Source organism: Castor canadensis, chromosome 7 (assembly GCF_047511655.1).
Source record: "Castor canadensis chromosome 7, mCasCan1.hap1v2, whole genome shotgun sequence".
Lineage (NCBI taxonomy): Eukaryota > Metazoa > Chordata > Mammalia > Rodentia > Castoridae > Castor > Castor canadensis.
Window position 1 is genome coordinate 133,381,322 of NC_133392.1, and position 19,773 is coordinate 133,401,094.

The window sequence follows — 19,773 nt, forward strand, 5'->3', positions numbered from 1 at the left end:
TTTTGTGAATGAATGAATCTTTGTATAGAAATGATGTTAGGGAAAGCAAACCAACCCATGAAGGGTCTGCTGACCAGCAGGACTTCAAACACTGAACTGGTGATGTGGTGGTCCCTAATTTTTGTTTAAAAAGACTCACTTGGAGAACTTTAATCTTATAGAACCCCTATTGAATACAAAAGGCTTATTTATTATTTCTTTGAATAAATAACTGGGAAAAAGAATGAAGAGGTCTGTAAGTGAAGTAGGGAGTTTAAATAAACATAGATTGTTCTCAGTGGGCTTTAGATCCCACTACAGAAATAGCAAACAAGCTTTGACATTTTTGCTGCTTCTACCAGCCTGCTGTTATTGGCTATTAAAAAGTATATAAAACTATATAATGCATTTGTGCATACATGTACACACACACAGGCTCTAAAGCAGTTCATTCTAAATCACAATTCAGGTCTGATCACTTACTGAATTCTAAGCGTTTAAGGATAGAAATGACGGAGTCAACTGCCTCTAAAAACCCTCTAAAAACGGAAGAAATGCAATTCATACATCTTTATCTTGGAAAAGCTTTTTTTTTCCCTGTGCTGCTGGGGATGGAAACCATGGCCTTGTATGATTTCAAATTCCTTTGAGTAGGAGGGCTCAACAATGTGAAACACTGTTCTCAATAGTTCCTTGACACATTCTGTTGTATAACATTAAGAATTTTAGAATTAAAGGCTAGATGTGGTGGTGCACACCTATAACTCCAGCACTCAGGAGGGTGAAACAGGAGGATCTCAGAGTTGCAGAACCAGCCTGGGTTACAAAGTGAGTTCCAGGCCAGTCTGGGCTACATTAGTTAGATTCTGTGGCAAAACCAAAAAGAAACAAAATCTTAGAGCTAAGCAAGATCCAGGAGGATAGTTCAACCCATAGATTAAGAAATAAAGAGAGCCAGGAAAGGAAAATGACTTGCTTAAACACACAAAGGCAATTTTACAAAATGACTAAAATACCTCTACTTAGTTTTTCATAAATTATGCCCCTGGCTTTAAGAAACACACATTTGCATTCTAAAAACTGCTATTCACACATCTTTATACTGCTTTCATCCAACTTGCTTTGGTGAATTCTACCTAACCAACATATCTATTTGAAGGAAACGGGATATGGCTAATGACTGAAATCTTATACACCTGGCACTTTAAATGCACTGTCATCTTATCTTTACAATCCTCTTAAGGTTCTACCTTACCAAATGAGGAAAGTGAAGACTCAGACTATCTAATTTTCCCAAAGTGATTAAGTAGTATTCCAGGTCTCACTCAAAGCTCACATCTGGCCCCTATCTAACTACTGACATCACTAATGAATACTAAATCTCTCTCTTTTTTTCTCTGTCTCTTGGTTTGCTCACTGTGTATTTCAAAAGCAGAATCACAATTTCCTGCTAAAAATCTTTTAAAACCAACAACTGTTTACATCTCTATTACCCTGGGCTTGGACTTATCTGAATAGAAAAATGATGTATGAATTATACAGTCTTTCATCAGACAAAAATTATTATATTTTTGGTCCGGTGAAATTATTATATTTTTGGGACAAATATTCCCAAAAAAAGCTCAACAGAAAAATCTAGAATTGTAGGCCCAGGAGGCACAAAATGAACAAAAGAGAGATCCATGCCATTTCTCATTACCACCAAGTTAGAGATCTTGCAAATCTTATTTACTCTCTAGACCCTTCCAGGCAACAAAATGAGCAACAATTACCTCATTGGAACTGAATCCATCATTTGCAGCCAGAGACACTTTCCCATGTAGAACTGTATCAGTCACCTCTTTTATTCCAAATGCTGAAGAATCAAGGTCTTCCTTGACCCACATTCCAGTGGGGGACACTTCCTCAAGAACAGGGGCTGCTTCTTCTGAGACAGGCATTGAATCAGCATGGGCAGTACCTCCCAGAAAGGGTTCACTAGGGGTGAACACTTCCTCCATAGCAGGCACTTCAGCAGTAGACACACTAGCAGCTACAGTTTCAGGCTCCTTTGGTGTGGGCCCTACAGTAGCTGGGGCAGCAGGCTCCTCTGGGGTGGATGCTGTATGCGTTGGAGGACCAGGCTCCTCTGAGGTGGGCACTGCAGCAGCTGGGTAGACAGACTCCTCTAGGGTGGTAGACCCTGCAAGGTCTAGGATGGCAAGCACCTTTAGGGCAGTAGGCCCTGCAAGATCTGCAGTGGTAGGCTCCTCTGGGGTGGCAGGCCCTGGAAGACTTGGGGTGGCAAGCTCCTCTGGGACAGTGGGTCTTTCAAAATCTGGGGTGGCAGGTTCCACTGGGATGGCAAGCAACTCTGGGGCAGTGGGTCCTGCAAGATCTGGGGAGGCAGTTTCCTTTGGGATGGCAGGCACCTCTAGGGCAGTGGGCCCTGCAAGATCTACAGTGGCAGGCTCCTCTAGGGTTGTAAGCCCTGCAAGATGTGGGGCTGATGCTGTAGCAGCTGGAGTGGCAAGCCCTTTTGGGGTATCATCCTCCTGTACGATGGGCACTGCAACAGCTGGAGTAGTCTTCTCTGGGGAAGACCCTACAACAGCTGACGCTTCCTCCTCTGTGATGGCTACTGCAGCAGCTGGAGCAGTCCCCACTGGGGAGGACACTGCAGCAACCAGAACAGTCCCTTTGGGAGCAGGATCTACAACAGCTGAAGCGGCAGCCCCCTCAGAGGCTGACACTGCAGCAGCTGGGATATGTGTCTCTATGGTGGCCACTGAAGGAACTGGGATGTCCTCTTCTTGGAAGAACCCTATAGCAGCTGCTGAGGCAGCAGACTCCTCTGGAGCAGGTACTGCAACAACTGGGATGTCTTCTTCTAGGGTAGGCACTGAAGCATCTAGGGCATCTTCTGCAATGAGCACTGCAGCAGTTGGGGTAGGTTTCTGTTGGTTGGGTATCCATCCCTCTAAAACTGGTTTAGTATTACTAGCTTTGGTAAATTGTTCCTCTGTAAAGACATTCATGGTTGAATTAGAATCTCTTGTTTCCACCTCTTCTCCCTGTGATGATGCCATGTTTGGCCTAGGCTTTAAATCATTCATAGTTTCCATTCCATCTCTACTATATCTTAGTTCTCCAGATAGCAGGTGTAGACTCAGAACCTCTGACTCTGGAGACTTCTTCTGGAAATCCTGGAAGACTTGTTTTGGGAAGTCTCGCTTTGGGAAGTCTCTATGAAAATGCACTGGGGTTCCATTTCTCAAAAGGTTGGCTTGACAATACAGCTCTTTTGCCTCACCGTCCTTATTATAAACTTTCTCCATGGACAATTCACAAGGATCAACATTTCCCAAGGATGTCAGACTGTTATATTCTTGATTAATAGCTCCTTTCTCACTTTCCAAATGAATCTCATCTGTTAATAAATTTGTATCAGACACTAACACCTCTACTTCAGGTCCTGAGATAACATCTTTTAGTTCAGAGTTAAAAGCAAAATTGAGGGGGACCCTCTCAATACACTCCTCCACATTCCCCTCAGTTTGACTGCAGTCTATCTGGGACAAGTTGCCATTTTCTTTGGCCAGCTCAGAAGTTATAAAGACTGATAGTTTTTCTTCACAAGAAGCCCTGTGTTCAGAGTTCAGCAATCCTCCTGTGTCCAGCTCTCCCAACAACTCCAGATCAGCTGGAGACTTAAACTTCCCCCCAGTCTTGGGGCTAAAAGGCACTTTTTCAAACTCCTTGCTAACCATGGACATGTCCCTCATGTTATCAGAGTAGGCAATAAGTTCCTTAGCATTAGGCACCTGAGAAGAATCCAGGACATTAAAATATTTACAATCCAATCCAGTATTAAGGTCCGTTACCTTTAAAAGGTCTTTATGCTGTTCCTTTTCTAAGGTAGCCCCTGGAAAATGACTAATTACAAGTGAATTTTCTGCATCCTGGGATGGGGCCAGCCCTTCATAAGAGGCTTGACTCTGCAGCTCAACTAAAGGAGTTACTCCCTCATATAAACACTCCTTTTCAAGCTCAAGAAACATCTGCACTGAATCTGTGTCAGAGAGTTGCTCTGCATCAACAGGACCAAAAATACATTCTAGTTCAGAAACAAGACCCTGTGATCCCTGAGCAGTTCTGTTTTCCACATCACCAACAGCACCCTCACCTGCAAGAACACAGCAATCCAGGGGTGTATCCTTGGGAACAGAAGTCAACTGATCCCTAACTGGCGGTGGGTCATTAGAGCAACAAATCTGACCAATAGGTACATGGTCCAAAGTCTCCAAGACAGCAACTAAACAATCGGCTCCATCTTCCACCACTGTTACTGTGTTTGCTAGTTCTCTTTCTTCAAAAATATCTGCCAGACTGTTCTTCTCATCTGCCATTAAAAGAGTCTTTCCTCTCTCTGACAATTTATCTTCCTCCCATTCCTCCTCACCCTCCATCATGATCCATCGTTCATCCTCCTCAAACTTTAGCTCAGACTCTGTTTTCTCTCTCAGGTTGGGGGTTATGAGAATGTGCATTTCTGGATCCAACAGCTCTTCACTCAGGCAAGGGGAGAGAGGCGGCATTTCCACAGTGCAGACTGTGTCCCCAACGTGGTGCTGCTTCTCACTGAAGCCTCCCTTAGCTGAACTTTTCATGGCCCTGGGCCAAGTTGCGCTTGAGAATCTGTGTTCCTGCATTTCATCTGTGTTACCACTTGATGCAGCAGCTTCTGATTCCAGAGGCTGGAATTCATGGGGAGAGCTCTCACTGTGCTGCTGGAATCTGAAGTCCTGGCAGTCTCCAATTAAGTTTTTCACATCTTGTATTTCAGGAATACCTACAGATCTGGATACATGTTCCAAAGTTACCGATTCTGACTGAGGTTCCCTGTGGTCCAAATGACCAGAACTTTCTGTCAATGCAGAACTGGGTTCTTTCTTCTCTTGCAAGGAAGGATTTGAAGCACCAGCTTCTGAAACTTCACTGAGAGAAGCTTCCATCCTTTCTGCAAATTCTGGGAAGTTAGGCGGCATGAAGGACTTCCACGATCTCCTGTTAACATTGTCTTTGCGCTCTGCATTTGGCCGCCTTCTGGGTGGCACAGGTGCTGACTTCTGCACATCACTGCTTAGCTTTAAGGCATCAAATATTATTCTCTCATCCAGCTTTTTGCCTTCAGGTGCTCTAGATTCAAAAACATTAGATGCTCCTCCTAATGTACCATTGCTAGATATGGTACTTCCTTCTACCTTCTCCATGGTACTTTTTGAAGCCTGATTAAGCTTTGACCCCTGATCAATCTGTTCATTTATCCTCATTGTATCATATATAGACCGCTGTGGAACATAGCAATCTTCTATGTAGCCGTCCTCCTCCTCCCCTTTCCCCAGGCAGGTGGGGTTCCGCCTTAAACAGTCTGGCCTGCTGAGCGGCTTACCCATACTTTTTCAATCAAGATAAGCTTTCAATCTTTCAAAAGCCTTTTCACAGGTTCCCCCAAAATGCATTCTAAATAAGTTATAAATCCTTTTACATGTTTGTACTCCAAACCACCAATTGCATCTGCCTTCCAGAAAAGACCTGAGAGTTCCATTTTGAAACCATTTTGGGAGAAGCTCTAAGACAAACAGCTTTTTCCTCACAGGCTAGCAGCCTCATAGTTGTGGATAAATGGTAAAATTTAATCAACAAGCATAAAGTAATTCTTGTATGGCTTCTGGTTTTATTTTTAAATGGCAATGCTTTTTCGAATTCAGTCAGCAAAAATCATTTGATATTGACAAGTCTTATTCAATATCTAGCTGCATTCACTTCTTGCCCAGAGTTGGAAGCAGTGAATTTATACTGACTGTGTCCTTAACAATGGCACAGCCTCTCTAGTCTTCAAGTATGGTCCAAGCTCCTAAGAATTCCTTTCATTTTATCCTCTGTTCAGCTCTAGAGTCCAGCTGGTCTGAATTAGCCACTCGTCCTCCCTAGTTGGGGGTGTTTGCATTTGAACTGGGCCGGTCGGCGGATATTCCTGCAACTTTAAACACAGGAAGTCCTTCATTCGGGGCCAGCTTGGAGCTTCCTGTCTCCAAAACATCATGGCATTGTTGTGGCTCCCAGGCCAACACTGCGCGGTGGCCGCAAACAAGTCGCGTGAAGCCCCGCGCCGGGCCTTTCAGAAGCCAGCAGGCTGCAGTAGCGGCCAGGGGCTGCCGGAGGCTTGCTCAGCACCGCCCGCTCCCCCGCGCCGTGCCGCGCGCCCCGCGGACCAGGATTGCCTCACCGCAGGCTGGCAGGTGGCTCCCGGCCGCGCCGGCCTCAGGTCCCGCACTCAGGAAGTTAGTTTGTCTCTCCGGCAGCTGAGTCTCGAGTGTCGTGGGCGCCGCTTGCCCCGCCGCCGCCAATTCCCGGCCCGCAGCCGCCGCGCCGTGGGCTGCATGATAAGCAGCCGCCTCTATTCACCGCGCCGCCAGCCCCGCGGCCCCGCCGTCCTCCCTGCCCGCAGCTGTCACGGTCCCGGCATGCAAACTTCTGGCTGGGAACAAAAGGCTCCGCTTGGGCCAGGAGGGGGGCGAGCTGGCCTCCCTCGCACCGCGCGGCCGGTTCGCTCACCGCTCGCTGGAAGTGCTTGGCTGGCGGGCGGCTCTCCTCCCCCTTCCCGCGCCGCCGCCGCCCCGCCCGGGCAGCCCCCCTAGAAGCAGGGGAGCGCGCGGTGCTGAGAGCCAAGGGGCGGAGGGGGCGGGGCCCACAGGGGGCGTGGCCGGGGAAAAGGAGCGATCCGAGGAGACGGCAGAGATGATTGGAGGCCGAGCCGCTGAAGGAGGGGCTTCTGCTGGGTTCGGACCGAGAGACCCCAGGCGCCATCCGCTCGTCTCCGAAGCCCACGCCCAACGCGCCCCTGGGCCGAAGGGGAAGCCCCGCCCCCGGAGAGGGCGAGTGGAGTATCTGCCCAGTCGCGCAAATCCCCTGACAAAGGAAAGCCCCGCCCTCCTCCCGCTGGCCCGGCCCCCTCCCGCCCCCGCCTTGTTCCAGTCCATCGGGCTCAGAGCCCAGCCTAAGGGCAAACGAATCCAGAAGGGGCGCCCCCGCCACCTCCAGTCAGCGGGTATGGCAAGGGCCACTCGGGGCCCCATCTGCTGGCAGGGTAGCGCGGTGTGGTGTGCTGCCTGTATTGCCCTAGGCTCCAGCTCTGCCACCAAAGACTGTCCCAATATCACCTCTAAGAGCGCGCCTTTTGAACACTCCAGCCTTAAATCCAGCACTTTCCTAGTGTCCCAAGGAAACTGCTCATGCTCAGAGACCAAGTTATTGGAAAAACTCTAGGCAGTTTACCTTGTCTCCCCCCGCTCAAGTATTTCAGGTCTCAGTCCATTCTCCCACCTGGTCTTCTCTACCCACAGACCTGAGTGGTGTCAATGATAAGCGGAATAGTGAAAGTGTGTGACCGCGCCCAAACACCTGCGGTCTTTTATTGCCTCTCTCATCCAAGGAAACCTGGGCTTCGTTGGGCTACATGAAAAGCATGGGTTGGTCTGTATCTCAAGTCTCAAAAAAAAAAAAAATTAGAGAAACATGCCTCACAACCCCATCCACAGTTCTTTGGTTTAGTCACCTGGTGGCTGTTACACAAAGAAGGTACAAAGGGCAACCTAGGAGACTGTCCCACCAGAGGCAGCTGCATCTCTTCAGAGATGCAATACTCTTGCTTCGTTTGTGATGGCCACTCCCTGATTTTATGAAAGGAAAAAAGAAAGCATTAAAATATCTGAATTACTGTTGGACCACATGGTCAATACAGACAGTAAAACTTAGGAAAAGTTAAATCTGCCCTTCATACAAATAGCAAATAAAGTCAGTAGTTAGTGTGTGGAGATCTGGCAGTGAAACTCTGAGCTGAGCCTTAAGCTTTACTAGGAAAGCCAGAGAGGTCCTTGGCAAAAATGAGATGTAGGCTGAAGCCTATGATCAGAATTAAGCACCTAAAACAACTTTTTCTGGCAAAATGTTTTACACTCCATTTCTCACTTCAAAAGAGGCTGCTGAGCAGTTCTACCCACTCAGATACAAAAGACTCCATCTGTAAACTGAAAGAGGGTGTAGGGAGACAGACCAGATTGTGTCTCCTCAGCCTTTCTAGTTTTAATATTCCTTAGTTCTAAAGCTTTTAAAGGGACAGCCCAGAATCCTATGACCTCCTGGTCATATACTGCAAGACAATAGAAACCCTGTCTTATGAAGAACACACATAGTAGCAAGACTCAAGAATGCTTGACCTAGAGAAGGCTCCAGGAGATGTGCTCAACATGAAGTATCTAAAGAGATGGGTCGTGGGAGGAAGGAAATTTGTTCTAATGTCTCCTTAAGCTGGTACACTAAGATCCAAGAGCAGATTTCAAACCAACAACGAGCTTTCTCACAGCTATTCAAAGAATAAGGTGTCACCTAAAAGGGTGACTTTCCTGACCCTGGAGTTATTTGAGAATTCAACCAATCATTTGGCAGAGGTTTGGGGTAACAGATTTACAAATCCTTTACAGTTTGTTTAGGATGAGTTTTAAAGTCCCTTGAGCTGACACACGGTGATCATAAGGATTGAACAGCTTACAGATCTGGTACTTAACAGTTCAGGGAACCCGTATTTTCATTTTATCTTGATTACTCAGTAGAACTGGAAAAACCCAGGGAACACAGATTAATTTCACTAGCAAATCTCTCTGGCCAAATACATTCACTTAAGTGTTGAGATATCATAACAGACTGTTTAGCATGCCAGGGCCACACTGGGTGGAAGAATCTGAGGAATTCTGGCTCTGGACTAAGGGTGGGTGGTTATTCTATTATAAAGAATGATTTGACGTGGAGTCACAACCTTCATGGCCAGAAATTCCTTCCTGTTTCCTCACCAAATCAGGTACCAATCAATTCAGCCTTTGCTTAATTAATCCCTCCTCATACCTAGTCACCTCATTTTATCCCTCTCACCAATGTTTCATATAAATAGAACATTCTAGCAACTAAGAAGTTTAGATTCAAATTACTTATCAGCTTTAGTCATACTCTAAAGTGTTAAGAAAAAATTGCAGAGAAACTCCCCAAAAGTTTAAACACAGCCAGCCTACAGAGATGACTACATATAGTTACCCTATCCTTTCATCCATACTCCCAAAAACTAAAACACAAAAACAAACCAAGAAACCTTCCCAAAACACAAAGCCAAAGAATGCTTCCTGAGGGCTTCCTTTTTATTTATTTATTTATTTTTGCGGTACTGAGACTTGAACTCAGGGCTTCATCTTGAGCCACTCTGCCAGCCCTTTTTAACGATGGGCTTTTTTGATATAGGGTCTCATCAAAAAAGGAAGCACAAGGTGTGTTTCCCCCCTTATTTTTCATCTGTTCATGAGTTTCTCTTTAGTTTCAGTAAAGTCTGCCAACAGCCATTTCAGTGACTGAAGTAAATACCTGATAAAACTTTCAGCCTCTTGATGCCCTGATAGCTATACCCAAAAAAGCATCTGTGTATTTTAGATGCCGTGTGCAAACTCTTAACAAGGGAGCGCCACAGAACCTCTTCGGATGCTTTCCCCACCCCTGAAACCACAAATATATTTGCTCCAGGCACAGTTCAAATTAGTTTCCACTTAGTTGATTACAAAACTCAAAGAATTCTCTACTCATTTTGAAATTCCTAGGAACAGAATTTGGTGTCAGATTTTCCTTCAGTAAACCAAGAAGAAAGAACTATCCTGGCTCTTCCAGATCCTTCCTTGCTGTCTTTCTAATTAAAGAAGGCTGGGTGGAGTCACCTCACACTTTAATATAGCTCCCTTTCCAAGTCTTGTACCTGGCATTTTGCCTTTGTCTGCTTCAGATCTGAACTGCTTACCCATGAGGACAAGCTAGGAATCCCACACCCATTCCTTAGATTCTAAAACGCATTTTTGTCCATCTTGATGGGGACTCTCTTGCATGGTGGACTCATTCTGACTAGAAGAGAATACAGGAGACTAGCTGGCTCTTGCTCTTTTTAAATATACAAAATTCCTTTCATCTTAGGATAGCTAGACTTAACAAGCATTATTTAGTGGCAAGTGGAAACTTCACAGTATTAGCCTGTACCTGTTGGCATCAGTCACTACCATCCTTTGGTGCTTTTATTATTGTAAAGATGGGTACAGAGTGGCTTATAAAGCAATATAGCATGGTGTTGAGTTTGTTTTAAAGGGGAAACTAAGAATTTTGAAGCTACTTCAACTCTCATATATTTCTGAACCCAAGAGAAAACTTTCCACACACTCTGCAGGAACTCCCATGACCCCTGTAAGCCCTTTCCTGCTTATAGACTTCCCAAAAGACAACATGTTATTTCCTCTTTTTAGATTGATGGTTACCAAGACAGTGGTGATGACAAAAGCATAAAGGGCTTTGTAAATTAGAAAAGATCTGACAGAGGCAGAGGGAATCAGGGAAGGTTTCCTGGAGGGAACCATAGTTACTTAATATGATTTAGATATATAAGGACAGTGAAAACAAGTATTTCCAAGAGAAGAGCTAGGGGCAGGGAAGCAAAGTTCCTAAAGAAGTAAATTCTAAAGTAAATTCTAATTCAGCACGGCTTAAGAAGAAAGCATATGAATGGGAAAATGAGAGGTCAGATAGTTAAGTAGCTCAAGACCAGTTCACCAAGACTTCTGAATACCAAGCCAAGGAATGTACGCTTTATTCAGAAAAGCATTACTACATCAAGATTTAGTTAATTCAAAGTTATGGGGGGAATGTCATGAGTTATTGAGTGATCCTTGGGAGTTTCCTAAGTATATGGGTCTTATTTCACTGTCATTTGTCTCATTTTACCCCATTTAGAAAACCCAAATCCTTAACTTACAACACAGCTAGTAAAAATGAGGTAGGGGGTTATGAAAAGAAATGGCAGAAATAGATTTGGACTTCCTAACTGGACCAGATAGAAAGTAGAGTTTAAAAGGAAAAATAAAGATAATGCTTTATGTTACTCTTGGGTTACTAAGGGTATGGTAGTACTATAAAACAATAGCGAGGAAGAAAATATTTGAATTCATTCAATTTAGAGCATTCAAATACTATTTGTGTGTAGGTATCTAAAAGGGCCCCTCATACAAAGATTCCAGTTTGGGGTAGAGACAGATTTGAAGCCTTCCCCAGGGACAGTGTGGGGCTGGCCATTTCTGAGACTGAGTGCAGCGAGAGAAGACAAAGAGGACAGAGGACAGAACTTCAGGAAACACATATTTAGGAGGCAGGAAGACAAACCAAGAAGGAAAGCAGAAAAGCATCGAGAGAAGAGACAGGGAGAGAACCATGTCAAGAAAGTAAACAGTGGTAGTGCATGCTTGTAATCCCAGCACTTAGGAGGCTAAGATAGCAGGATTGTGAATTGGAGGCCAGCCTGGGCTACACAGTGAGAACTGTCTCAAGAGGACAAGAAGAAAATGGAAGAGAAGGAAAGCGAAGGGAAGAGGAAAAGAAAGCAACAGGGCAGGAGGGTCTTAGGAAAGAGGGTCTCTCAAACTATTTGCCCAGGGTTGGCTTCAAACCATGATCTTCCTGATCTCTGCCTCCTGAGTAGCTAGGATTATAGGTGTGAGCCATCAACACCTGGCTTTTCCTATTTTTTTTTTTTTTTTGTGGTCTTGAGGCTTGAACTCAGGGCCTTCACCTTGAACCACTCTACCAGCCCTATTTTTGTGAAGGGTTTCTCGAGATAGGGTCTCACGGAACTATTTGCCAGGATGGCTTCAAACTGTGATCCTCCTGATTTCTGCCTCCTGAGTAGCTAGGATTATAGTTGTGAGCCACCGGCACCCATCTCCCATCCTCCTTAAAAAAAGTGAGTAATTTCACAAAGTTGTTCCTTCCCCACTCTTTCTTTATTTTCACAGTGCTAGGGATCAAACAAATCCAGTGTCTCAAGTATGCTAGGCATGCACTCTACCACTGAGCTACATCCCCAGCCTAAGGTTGTATTCTTTATTCTTTTCATTTGTTGAACAAATATTTATTGGAGTCTACTATGTACCTCAAACTATGCCAGGTACTAAAGGAGAGAAAGATAAGACATGGTCAGCAACGTATATTCTAGTAGTGGAGACAGATACTCATTTCACTTTAATTGTGCTCTGAAAGAAAAGCAAACAAATGCTATAAGAGCATGGGTGAGAGGCTGGCCCTAGCCTGGAAGTTCAGGAAAGGCTTTTCCTGATAAGGTGATGATGTGGGGTTTCCCCTGGGACTAACTGGAGAGCAATCTTTCTAGTTTCAGGCGGGGAATGACCATCAAAAAGTAGTGTGGCTATTTCATGAGACAGTTCCCTGGGCTGAATTTCTAAGGAATTTTGCTGCAGGAGTCCCCTGTCAAATATTAGAAGAGGAGGTAGAATAAGTCATACAGAGATTTTTGGAAAATGTCTCTTTCATTTTGTTACTCAAGCAATTCTTATCATTCATCACAAATAGACAACTTAGGTTTGAGTTTAAAGAATTAAGCCAGATGCTGGTGGCTCATGCCTGCAATCCTAGCTACTTAGAAGTCAGAAATCAGGGGGAATCGCAGCTCGAAACCAGCCTGGGCAAATAGTTTGCAAGACCCTATATCGAAAAAACCCATCACAAAAATAGGGCTGGTGGAGTGGCTGAAAGTGGAGCTCCTGAGTTCAAACCCCAGCACTGCAAAAACAAACAAACAAACAAAAAAACAGATTGTCTCTTGGAAATGAATTGTAAGATAAGAGAAATTAAGTGGTTTACTTGAATGGATACCATGAATTCAAGCAGGAAAATCCTAAGGTAAGTTCAGTTTCTTTGAATTACTATCTTCTACCTTGACTCATATATACACATGACCACATATTAAAAACTCCTAATAATTAGAAAATTATTTATAGCCGAAACTGTGAATATTAAAGGTTTTCTTTAAAACATCTCAATGTGGTATGAAACTGGCAGAGAGATAAATTATACTTGTGTCTTTAAACTGATTGTCTCTGAAATTAAGCTGATATTTTTTCCTTGATGTTTTAATTAAAGACTGATTAAAATGAAGAGGTGTCTCTCCTAAAGATGCTGACTTAGTAGTTGATATTGTTTGGCAATGGAGGAGATAATATGGTTTATGATAAAAGCTAAAGCTAATTAGGCCAAGGACTCTGAAATCTTTAAAGCTAATCTGCTGAGCAACTTAGTGGCTGGGTGAAGTCACTGAGCTGGTAATGTCTTCTACTTAATTTTGGTTAATGATTTGAAAATAAAATTGATTTGTAGAGCACATAAGCCAAGACCAAAATGGTCTGAGAAAATTTGCTGGCTGTGGGCTTCTAAAAGAAATGCATAAATGAACAAATGAACATGAACATGTGTGAATGTGTACGTAAAATATTTAAAGTTGTGCTTAGGAGTCATGAGCCAAGCCTGCCTTTATATTGCTACTCTAGGGTCAGAAACAAGTCCTACATTTGTTCCCTACAAAACTGCTCAGGAAGACTGTCTGCCCATCTACTTGTCTCATTGCTGCCATAAACTAATTTTACTTCATCTTCTTCATTTCCATTTTTCTAAGAAGAAAAAAAGCTAAGCTAATCTAGTGCTGGGCCTTAGATCAAATCTTCTGGAGAATGCATAAAGAGGGATAATTGGAGGGATTCCAAGATGGCAGCTAGAGGGAGGAAGCAGAAAGCATGCCTCCTATAAGTGAAATCTTGTAGAGATGCTGGAAACACACCTTGCAGGCAAAACCACCGAGAAGAGGCAAAACTTTGACCCCTCCACACCTCCAGCCAGTGCAGAGCATCTCCACTTCACATTAAAAACGGAGAAACCAGGAGGGCCCCTGGGCCGCCAGTCACCTGCGCCCAGACAGCTTGGGAAGATGCGGACAAGTTTTGTTCTACTTTATGCGTCCCCTTTGATGGGACAACTACAGAACAACATCTGAGGCACCATCTCCAGGACTGGAGACTGAGACGGACACCAAAATTATTAAGACTGAAACTTCATTGTAGTTGAACTTGGAGGGTTTTTTTTAATTATCTATTTTTCATTTTATTTTATTTATATATATATATTTCTTTCATTTAATGATTTTTTATTTTTATTCTTATCTTTATTCTTTTTATTTTTTATTTTCAATCTTCTCTCTGACTCTCTAATGTCTGTTCAGCTTACTGTCGATTAGCACACTAACGCTCCCTGTTTATACCTTTGAAACTTTCTTGTTTGACCCTGTTTTGTTTTCTCCTACTTGTCTATTTGTTTTTCCCTTTTCTTTAACTTCTTCCTTTCCATTTCCTCTAACCCTTCCATTCTAAATATTACCATTGTTATTATTACAAGCTAGAAAATACTTAATTGCACACAGTACAGGGACAGTAACAACACCAAGGACAATGACGGGAAGACAGAAAAAACAGGGAAACCAGTTTCCCAGCAGCAAAAAATTAGTACAGGAACCAGAGGGGAATGAAGAAAACAGATACTCAGATCCAGACTCCAACAAAATGAAGATAAACTATGCCAAAGAACCCAATGAAGCCCACAAGAATAATTTAAAAGAAGACATACTACAGGTACTCAATGAGAATTTTATAGAGATGATACTGGATATGGTCAACCAAAATGTACAGGAGACACTCAAGAAATTCCAAGACAACAAAAATAGAGAATTTGAAAAAGCAAAAGAAGAAATAAAGGAAACCATAGAAGCACTGTATAAACACCAAAGTGAAACAGAGAACATGATTAATAAACAAATAAATGAACTCAGGACAAAAATAGACAACATTAAAGAGGAAACCACCCAGGATATGGAAAAACCTCAGAAAAAAGAACGAAAAAGAACTGCAAAACAAAACAGAAGGCCAATCCAGCAGAACAGAACAAAGAGAAGACAGAATCTCAGAACTTGAAAATGAAGGGTAATTAAAGGAAAAACTGAATATTAATTAAACAACTCAAGACCTGTGAAAAGAAAATGCAAGAACTCACCGACTCTGTCAAAAGACCAAATCTACCGTGAAATTTATATGGAAACACAAGAGGCCACAAATAGCCAAGGCAATACTCAGTCAAAAGAACAATGCTGGAGGTATCACAATACCTGACTTCAAACTATATTACAAAGCAATAACAATAAAAACAGCATGGTACTGGCACAAAAACAGACATGAAGACCAGTGGAACAGAATAGAGGACCCAGATATGAAGCCACACAACTATAACCAACTTGTCTTTGACAAAGGAGCTAAAAATATACGATGGAGAAACAGCAGCCTCTTCAACAAAAACTGCTGGGAAAACTGGTTAGCAGTCTGCAAAAAACTGAAACTAGATCTATGTATATCACCCTATACCAAGATTAACTCAAAATGGATCAAGGATCTTAATATCAGACCCCAAACTCTTAAGTTGATACAGGAAAGAGTAGGAAATACTCTGGAGTTAGTAGGTATAGGTAAGAACTTTCTCAACGAAATCCCAGCAGCACAGCAACTAAGAGATAGCATAGATAAATGGGACCTCATAAAGCTAAAAAGCTTCTGTTCATCAAAAGAAATGGTTTCTAAACTGAAGAGAACACCCACAGAGTGGGAGAAAATATTTGCCAGCTACACATCAGACAAAGGACTGATAACCAGAATATATAGGGAACTTAAAAAACTAAATTCTCCCAAAACTAATGAACCAATAAAGAAATGGGCAAGTGAACTAAACAGAACTTTCTCAAAAGAAGAAATTCTAATGGCCAAAAAACACATGAGAGAATGCTCACCATCTCTAGCAATAAAGGAAATGCAAATTAAAACCACACTAAGATTCCACCTCACCCCTGTTAAAATAGCCATCACTAGCAACACCACCACCAACAGGTGTTGGCAAGGATGCGGGGGGAAAAAGGAACCCTCATACACTGTTGGTGGGAATGTAAACTAGTACAACCACTCTGGAAAAAAATTTGGAGGCTACTTAAAAAGCTAAACATTAATCTACCATTTGATCCAGCAATACCACTCTTGGGGATATACCCAAAAGACTGTGACACAGGTAACTCCAGAGGCACCTGCACACCCATGTTTATTGTAGCACTATTCACAATAGCCAAGTTATGGAAACAGCCAAGATGCCCCACCACTGACGAATGGATTAAGAAAATGTGGTATCTATACACAATGGAATTTTATGCAGCCATGAAGAAGAATGAAATGTTATCATTCGCTGGTAAATGGATGGAATTGGAGAGCATCATTCTGAGTGAAGTTAGCCTGGCCCAAAAGACCAAAAATCGTATGTTCTCCCTCATATGTGGACATTAGATCAAGGGCAACACAACAATGGGATTGGACTTTGAGCACATGATAAAAGCGAGAGCACACAAGGGAGGGGTGAGGATAGGTAAGACACCTAAAAAATTAGCTAGCAGATGTTGCCCTTAACACAGAGAAACTAAAGCAGATACCTTAAAAGCAATTGAGGCCAATAGAAGGGGACCAGGAACTAGAGAAAAGGTTAGATCAAGAAGAATTAACCTAGAAGGTAACAGACATGCACAGGAAATTAATGTGAGTCAGCTCCCTGTATAGCTATCCTTATCTCAACCAGCAAAAACACTTGTTCCTTCCTATTATTGCTTATACTCTCTCTTCAACAAAATTAGAGATAAGGGCACAATAGTTTCTGCTGGGTACTGAGGGGGTGGGGGGGAGAGGGAGGGGACGAAGTGGGTGGTAAGGGAGGGGGTGGGGGCAAGGGGGAGAAATGACCCAAGCCTTGTATGCACATATGAATAAAACAATAAAAAAAATTAAAAAAAGGGATAATTGTTCTTATTTTAAATTTTTCACAATATTCTAATTTGTATGTCTGAATAAACTTTTTTTTAAAAAGGATATAATTTATTGATAATATAAGCCTAATGCTTTTGTCTATCTTGATAACATCATTTAATTTTCAAAAACTCCTAAGGGTATGATTTACCACTGTTCACATTTTATAGTTAAAGTAACCAGGATACCCAGCTTAAGTAACTTTTTGCAAGGTCACTCAGTTTGTAAATGACAGAGGTAGGATATTTCTGACTTGGACTTGGTTCTATTTTTAAAACTACACCAGGCTGAATAAAGTCAGCTAATTGTATAAATGACAATGGCTATAAAGTGATAGGTAACTACAAAAGAAATTTCTCAGAATCTGACTCTCTTCAAGCACATATGAAGTAGCAAATTTCTTTATTAGTTCTGCTGTGTGGGCTAATACTGAAATGAAATTGTGTGCCCTTAACATATGCTAAGTAATAGAGAAGAAAGGGAGCCCAGAGAGAAGATGGAGAGGTGAGGAAACCAGGCTGATTTCTCCAGGACACACAAGAATATATCTCTAGATAGGCAGAGGAGACAGATCACATTTTGAATCCTAGAGCTCACATGGCTTATAAGAAATAAAGAGCTTTCATTCAATCAGTCAAATATTCACTAGTCTTCAATTACGTATATATACTAATATGCAATTTACGACGTGGGACAGATAAACACATTCATTGAGAAAAAGAATGGACAAACAAAAAATGCCCAAATTAGGCAGTATGTAAGGGCCAAATGAGTTATATATATATTAAATGATTCAGATGATCCAGAGAAGGAGTGTGCTGGCGAGATCAGGAAAGCTTTGTAATGAGGTTGAACTTGAGCTATACCTTCAGGTATGAGTAGAAATCAAATAGGTAAATATATAGGAGTTCCGGGTAAGTGGATAGAGGTGGATGGTCTATATAGGAAACAAGACTGGAAAGACAGTGGGAACTAAATATGTAATCCAAGACTGAAGAAGAAAAAGACTGAGGCACAGAAATAGACCAGTTCCGAAGGATGCCAACCATTTAATTGATCAGACCAGATGGTTCCTGCCTTGATTTGGGGGAAGGTAAACACTCACAGAAAGAAGGGCCAATATAGATAGAAGCTCAGGAAATTCACCTTGGAGACCCAAGTTTTAGAAGGCTACAGAATAATTTATGCCTGTTTTTTCCATGGGAACTATGTATGTACATGTGGACTTGTCCAATAGCACCAGCTCTCTGTCTTCCTAACAGAGGATCCTTTGTTCTAAACAGTGAGGCTCAGAAGAAATAGCCTGATAAAATCACACTGAGATCAGTACTCCCAGCTGGTACAGGGGCTGATGCCATTCCATAACACACCCTACAGGAAGTAGCTTGAGCTACACAGCTGATTGATTTCCACAGCAGGAGCCTAGTGGCAGGGTGGGGCAGGGACTGGTTAAGCATGGAGAGAATTCTTTAGTCACTGACTTAAATTAGTTCAATCAGATTCTGACTTTACCCAACAAATCTGTATAAGTCACTCTCAGAAGCAACCCTATTTCTAATTTTTTTTTGTTGTTGTTGCAGTACTGGGGCTTGAACTCAGGGCCTTCAGCTTGAGCCACTCACCAGCCCTATTTCTGTGAAGGGTTTTTTGAGATAGGGTCTCCAGAACTGTTTGCCTGGGCTGGCTTCAAACTGAGATCCTCCTGGTCTCTGCTTCCTGAGTAGCTAAGATTACAGGCGTGAGCCTCCGGCACCTGGACTTAACTAATTTTTGAAGAAGGCAAGGGAAACCACAGAAGCTTCTCTAGGCAGCATTCCAGAACTATTTCAGAGCTATTCCAGAGCTATTTCATCAGTTAGCTCTTACATGTCATGTAATCTGAAGGAAGGCAAAAACATCAAATCCCGTATCTTTCCAGAAGTGGGCCGAGTTACTCTTTTATTTTAAGGGGCTGACGTGTGTATTGTAGGATGTTTAGCAGTCCTCACCATATGCTGCTGAACATCCACAAGCAGTCTCCCTACTGTGACAATAAAAAATGTCTCTGGACAACGCTGAATGCCTCCCAAGTGGCAGAACTACTCCAGATGAGAATAAGTGATACAGCATGAACTTTGGTACCAAACAGCCCTTTCCAATCCCAACTGAATGTTTACTATGTGGCTTGAACAAGTTATTTTTACCTCTTTGAGACTCAATTTTCTTATCTGCAAACTGGGATTTTAAATGTCTTGACTTCCATGGGGGTTACTAGAGGTCATTTAGACTCAGCTCTTCTTGCTTCACTTAATTGCTATACTACCATCACTGCAATTCTTTGTGTCTGTTTCCCACTGTTAACTAGAGACTGTCTAAAAGCCCAGCATTTACCCAGGATTGGCACAGAGCAAGTGCTCAGTAAGGGTGGACTGAAAGGAATACAGAGCCTCTACCTTCTAATCTCTAAGAAGAGAACCATGGAGCATCACCATAGAGGACTTATTCTCATCTCTGGGTGGCCCAAAGCTCTTCTGAAAGATCCATGCTTGAAATAGCAGTACTGATGGCAGGGAAATAGCTTGCAACAGCCTAGGACATAAGTGTGTCACATTAACTATGCATAGCCAATATGAGAAACTCACATTTGAAAATCACTCAATTGTTGCAAAATTTTAAGGAAGTTGTGGAGGAAGCACATTTTCCTCATAGCTACATTTTTCCAACTAGAACAGCTGAGACTTGGGAAGAATCTATTTGGCAGGAGATAGCCCTTTGGGGCAGTGATGGTCTTGGTGCAGTGACCTGACTGGGTTATCTGCAAGACTCACTTTTTTCCTGGTAAAATAGCCAAATGTAACAATACAGGGTCCTATAGCTCATGTACTAGCCAGCTAGCTTCAAGCTACCCAGGATACTTTTCTCTTCTTTTTTTTTTTTTTTGATGTATGTGTGCGTGTGACCAGGTCTTGCTATGTTACCC

The 19,773-nt window shown here is 42.7% G+C and overlaps 1 protein-coding gene across 35 annotated transcripts in view; it reads right to left on the reverse strand.

Moving 5' to 3' along the window:
• The window catches only part of Macf1 (microtubule actin crosslinking factor 1), a 358,063-nt gene that overhangs the window by 60,920 nt on the left and 277,370 nt on the right, over window positions 1-19,773 (reverse strand). The window contains exon 1 of one of the 35 annotated variants that reach the window (XM_074080511.1): window positions 1,752-6,114. The exons of 33 other annotated variants lie outside the window; for them this stretch is intronic. In XM_074080511.1, coding sequence (XP_073936612.1) covers window positions 1,752-5,414 — 3,663 coding nt within the window. In that variant the 5' untranslated portion in view covers window positions 5,415-6,114. Of the gene's footprint in view, window positions 1-1,751; window positions 6,115-19,773 lie in introns of those variants that run through there. One more of the 35 variants, XM_074080518.1, reaches the window with a different exon arrangement.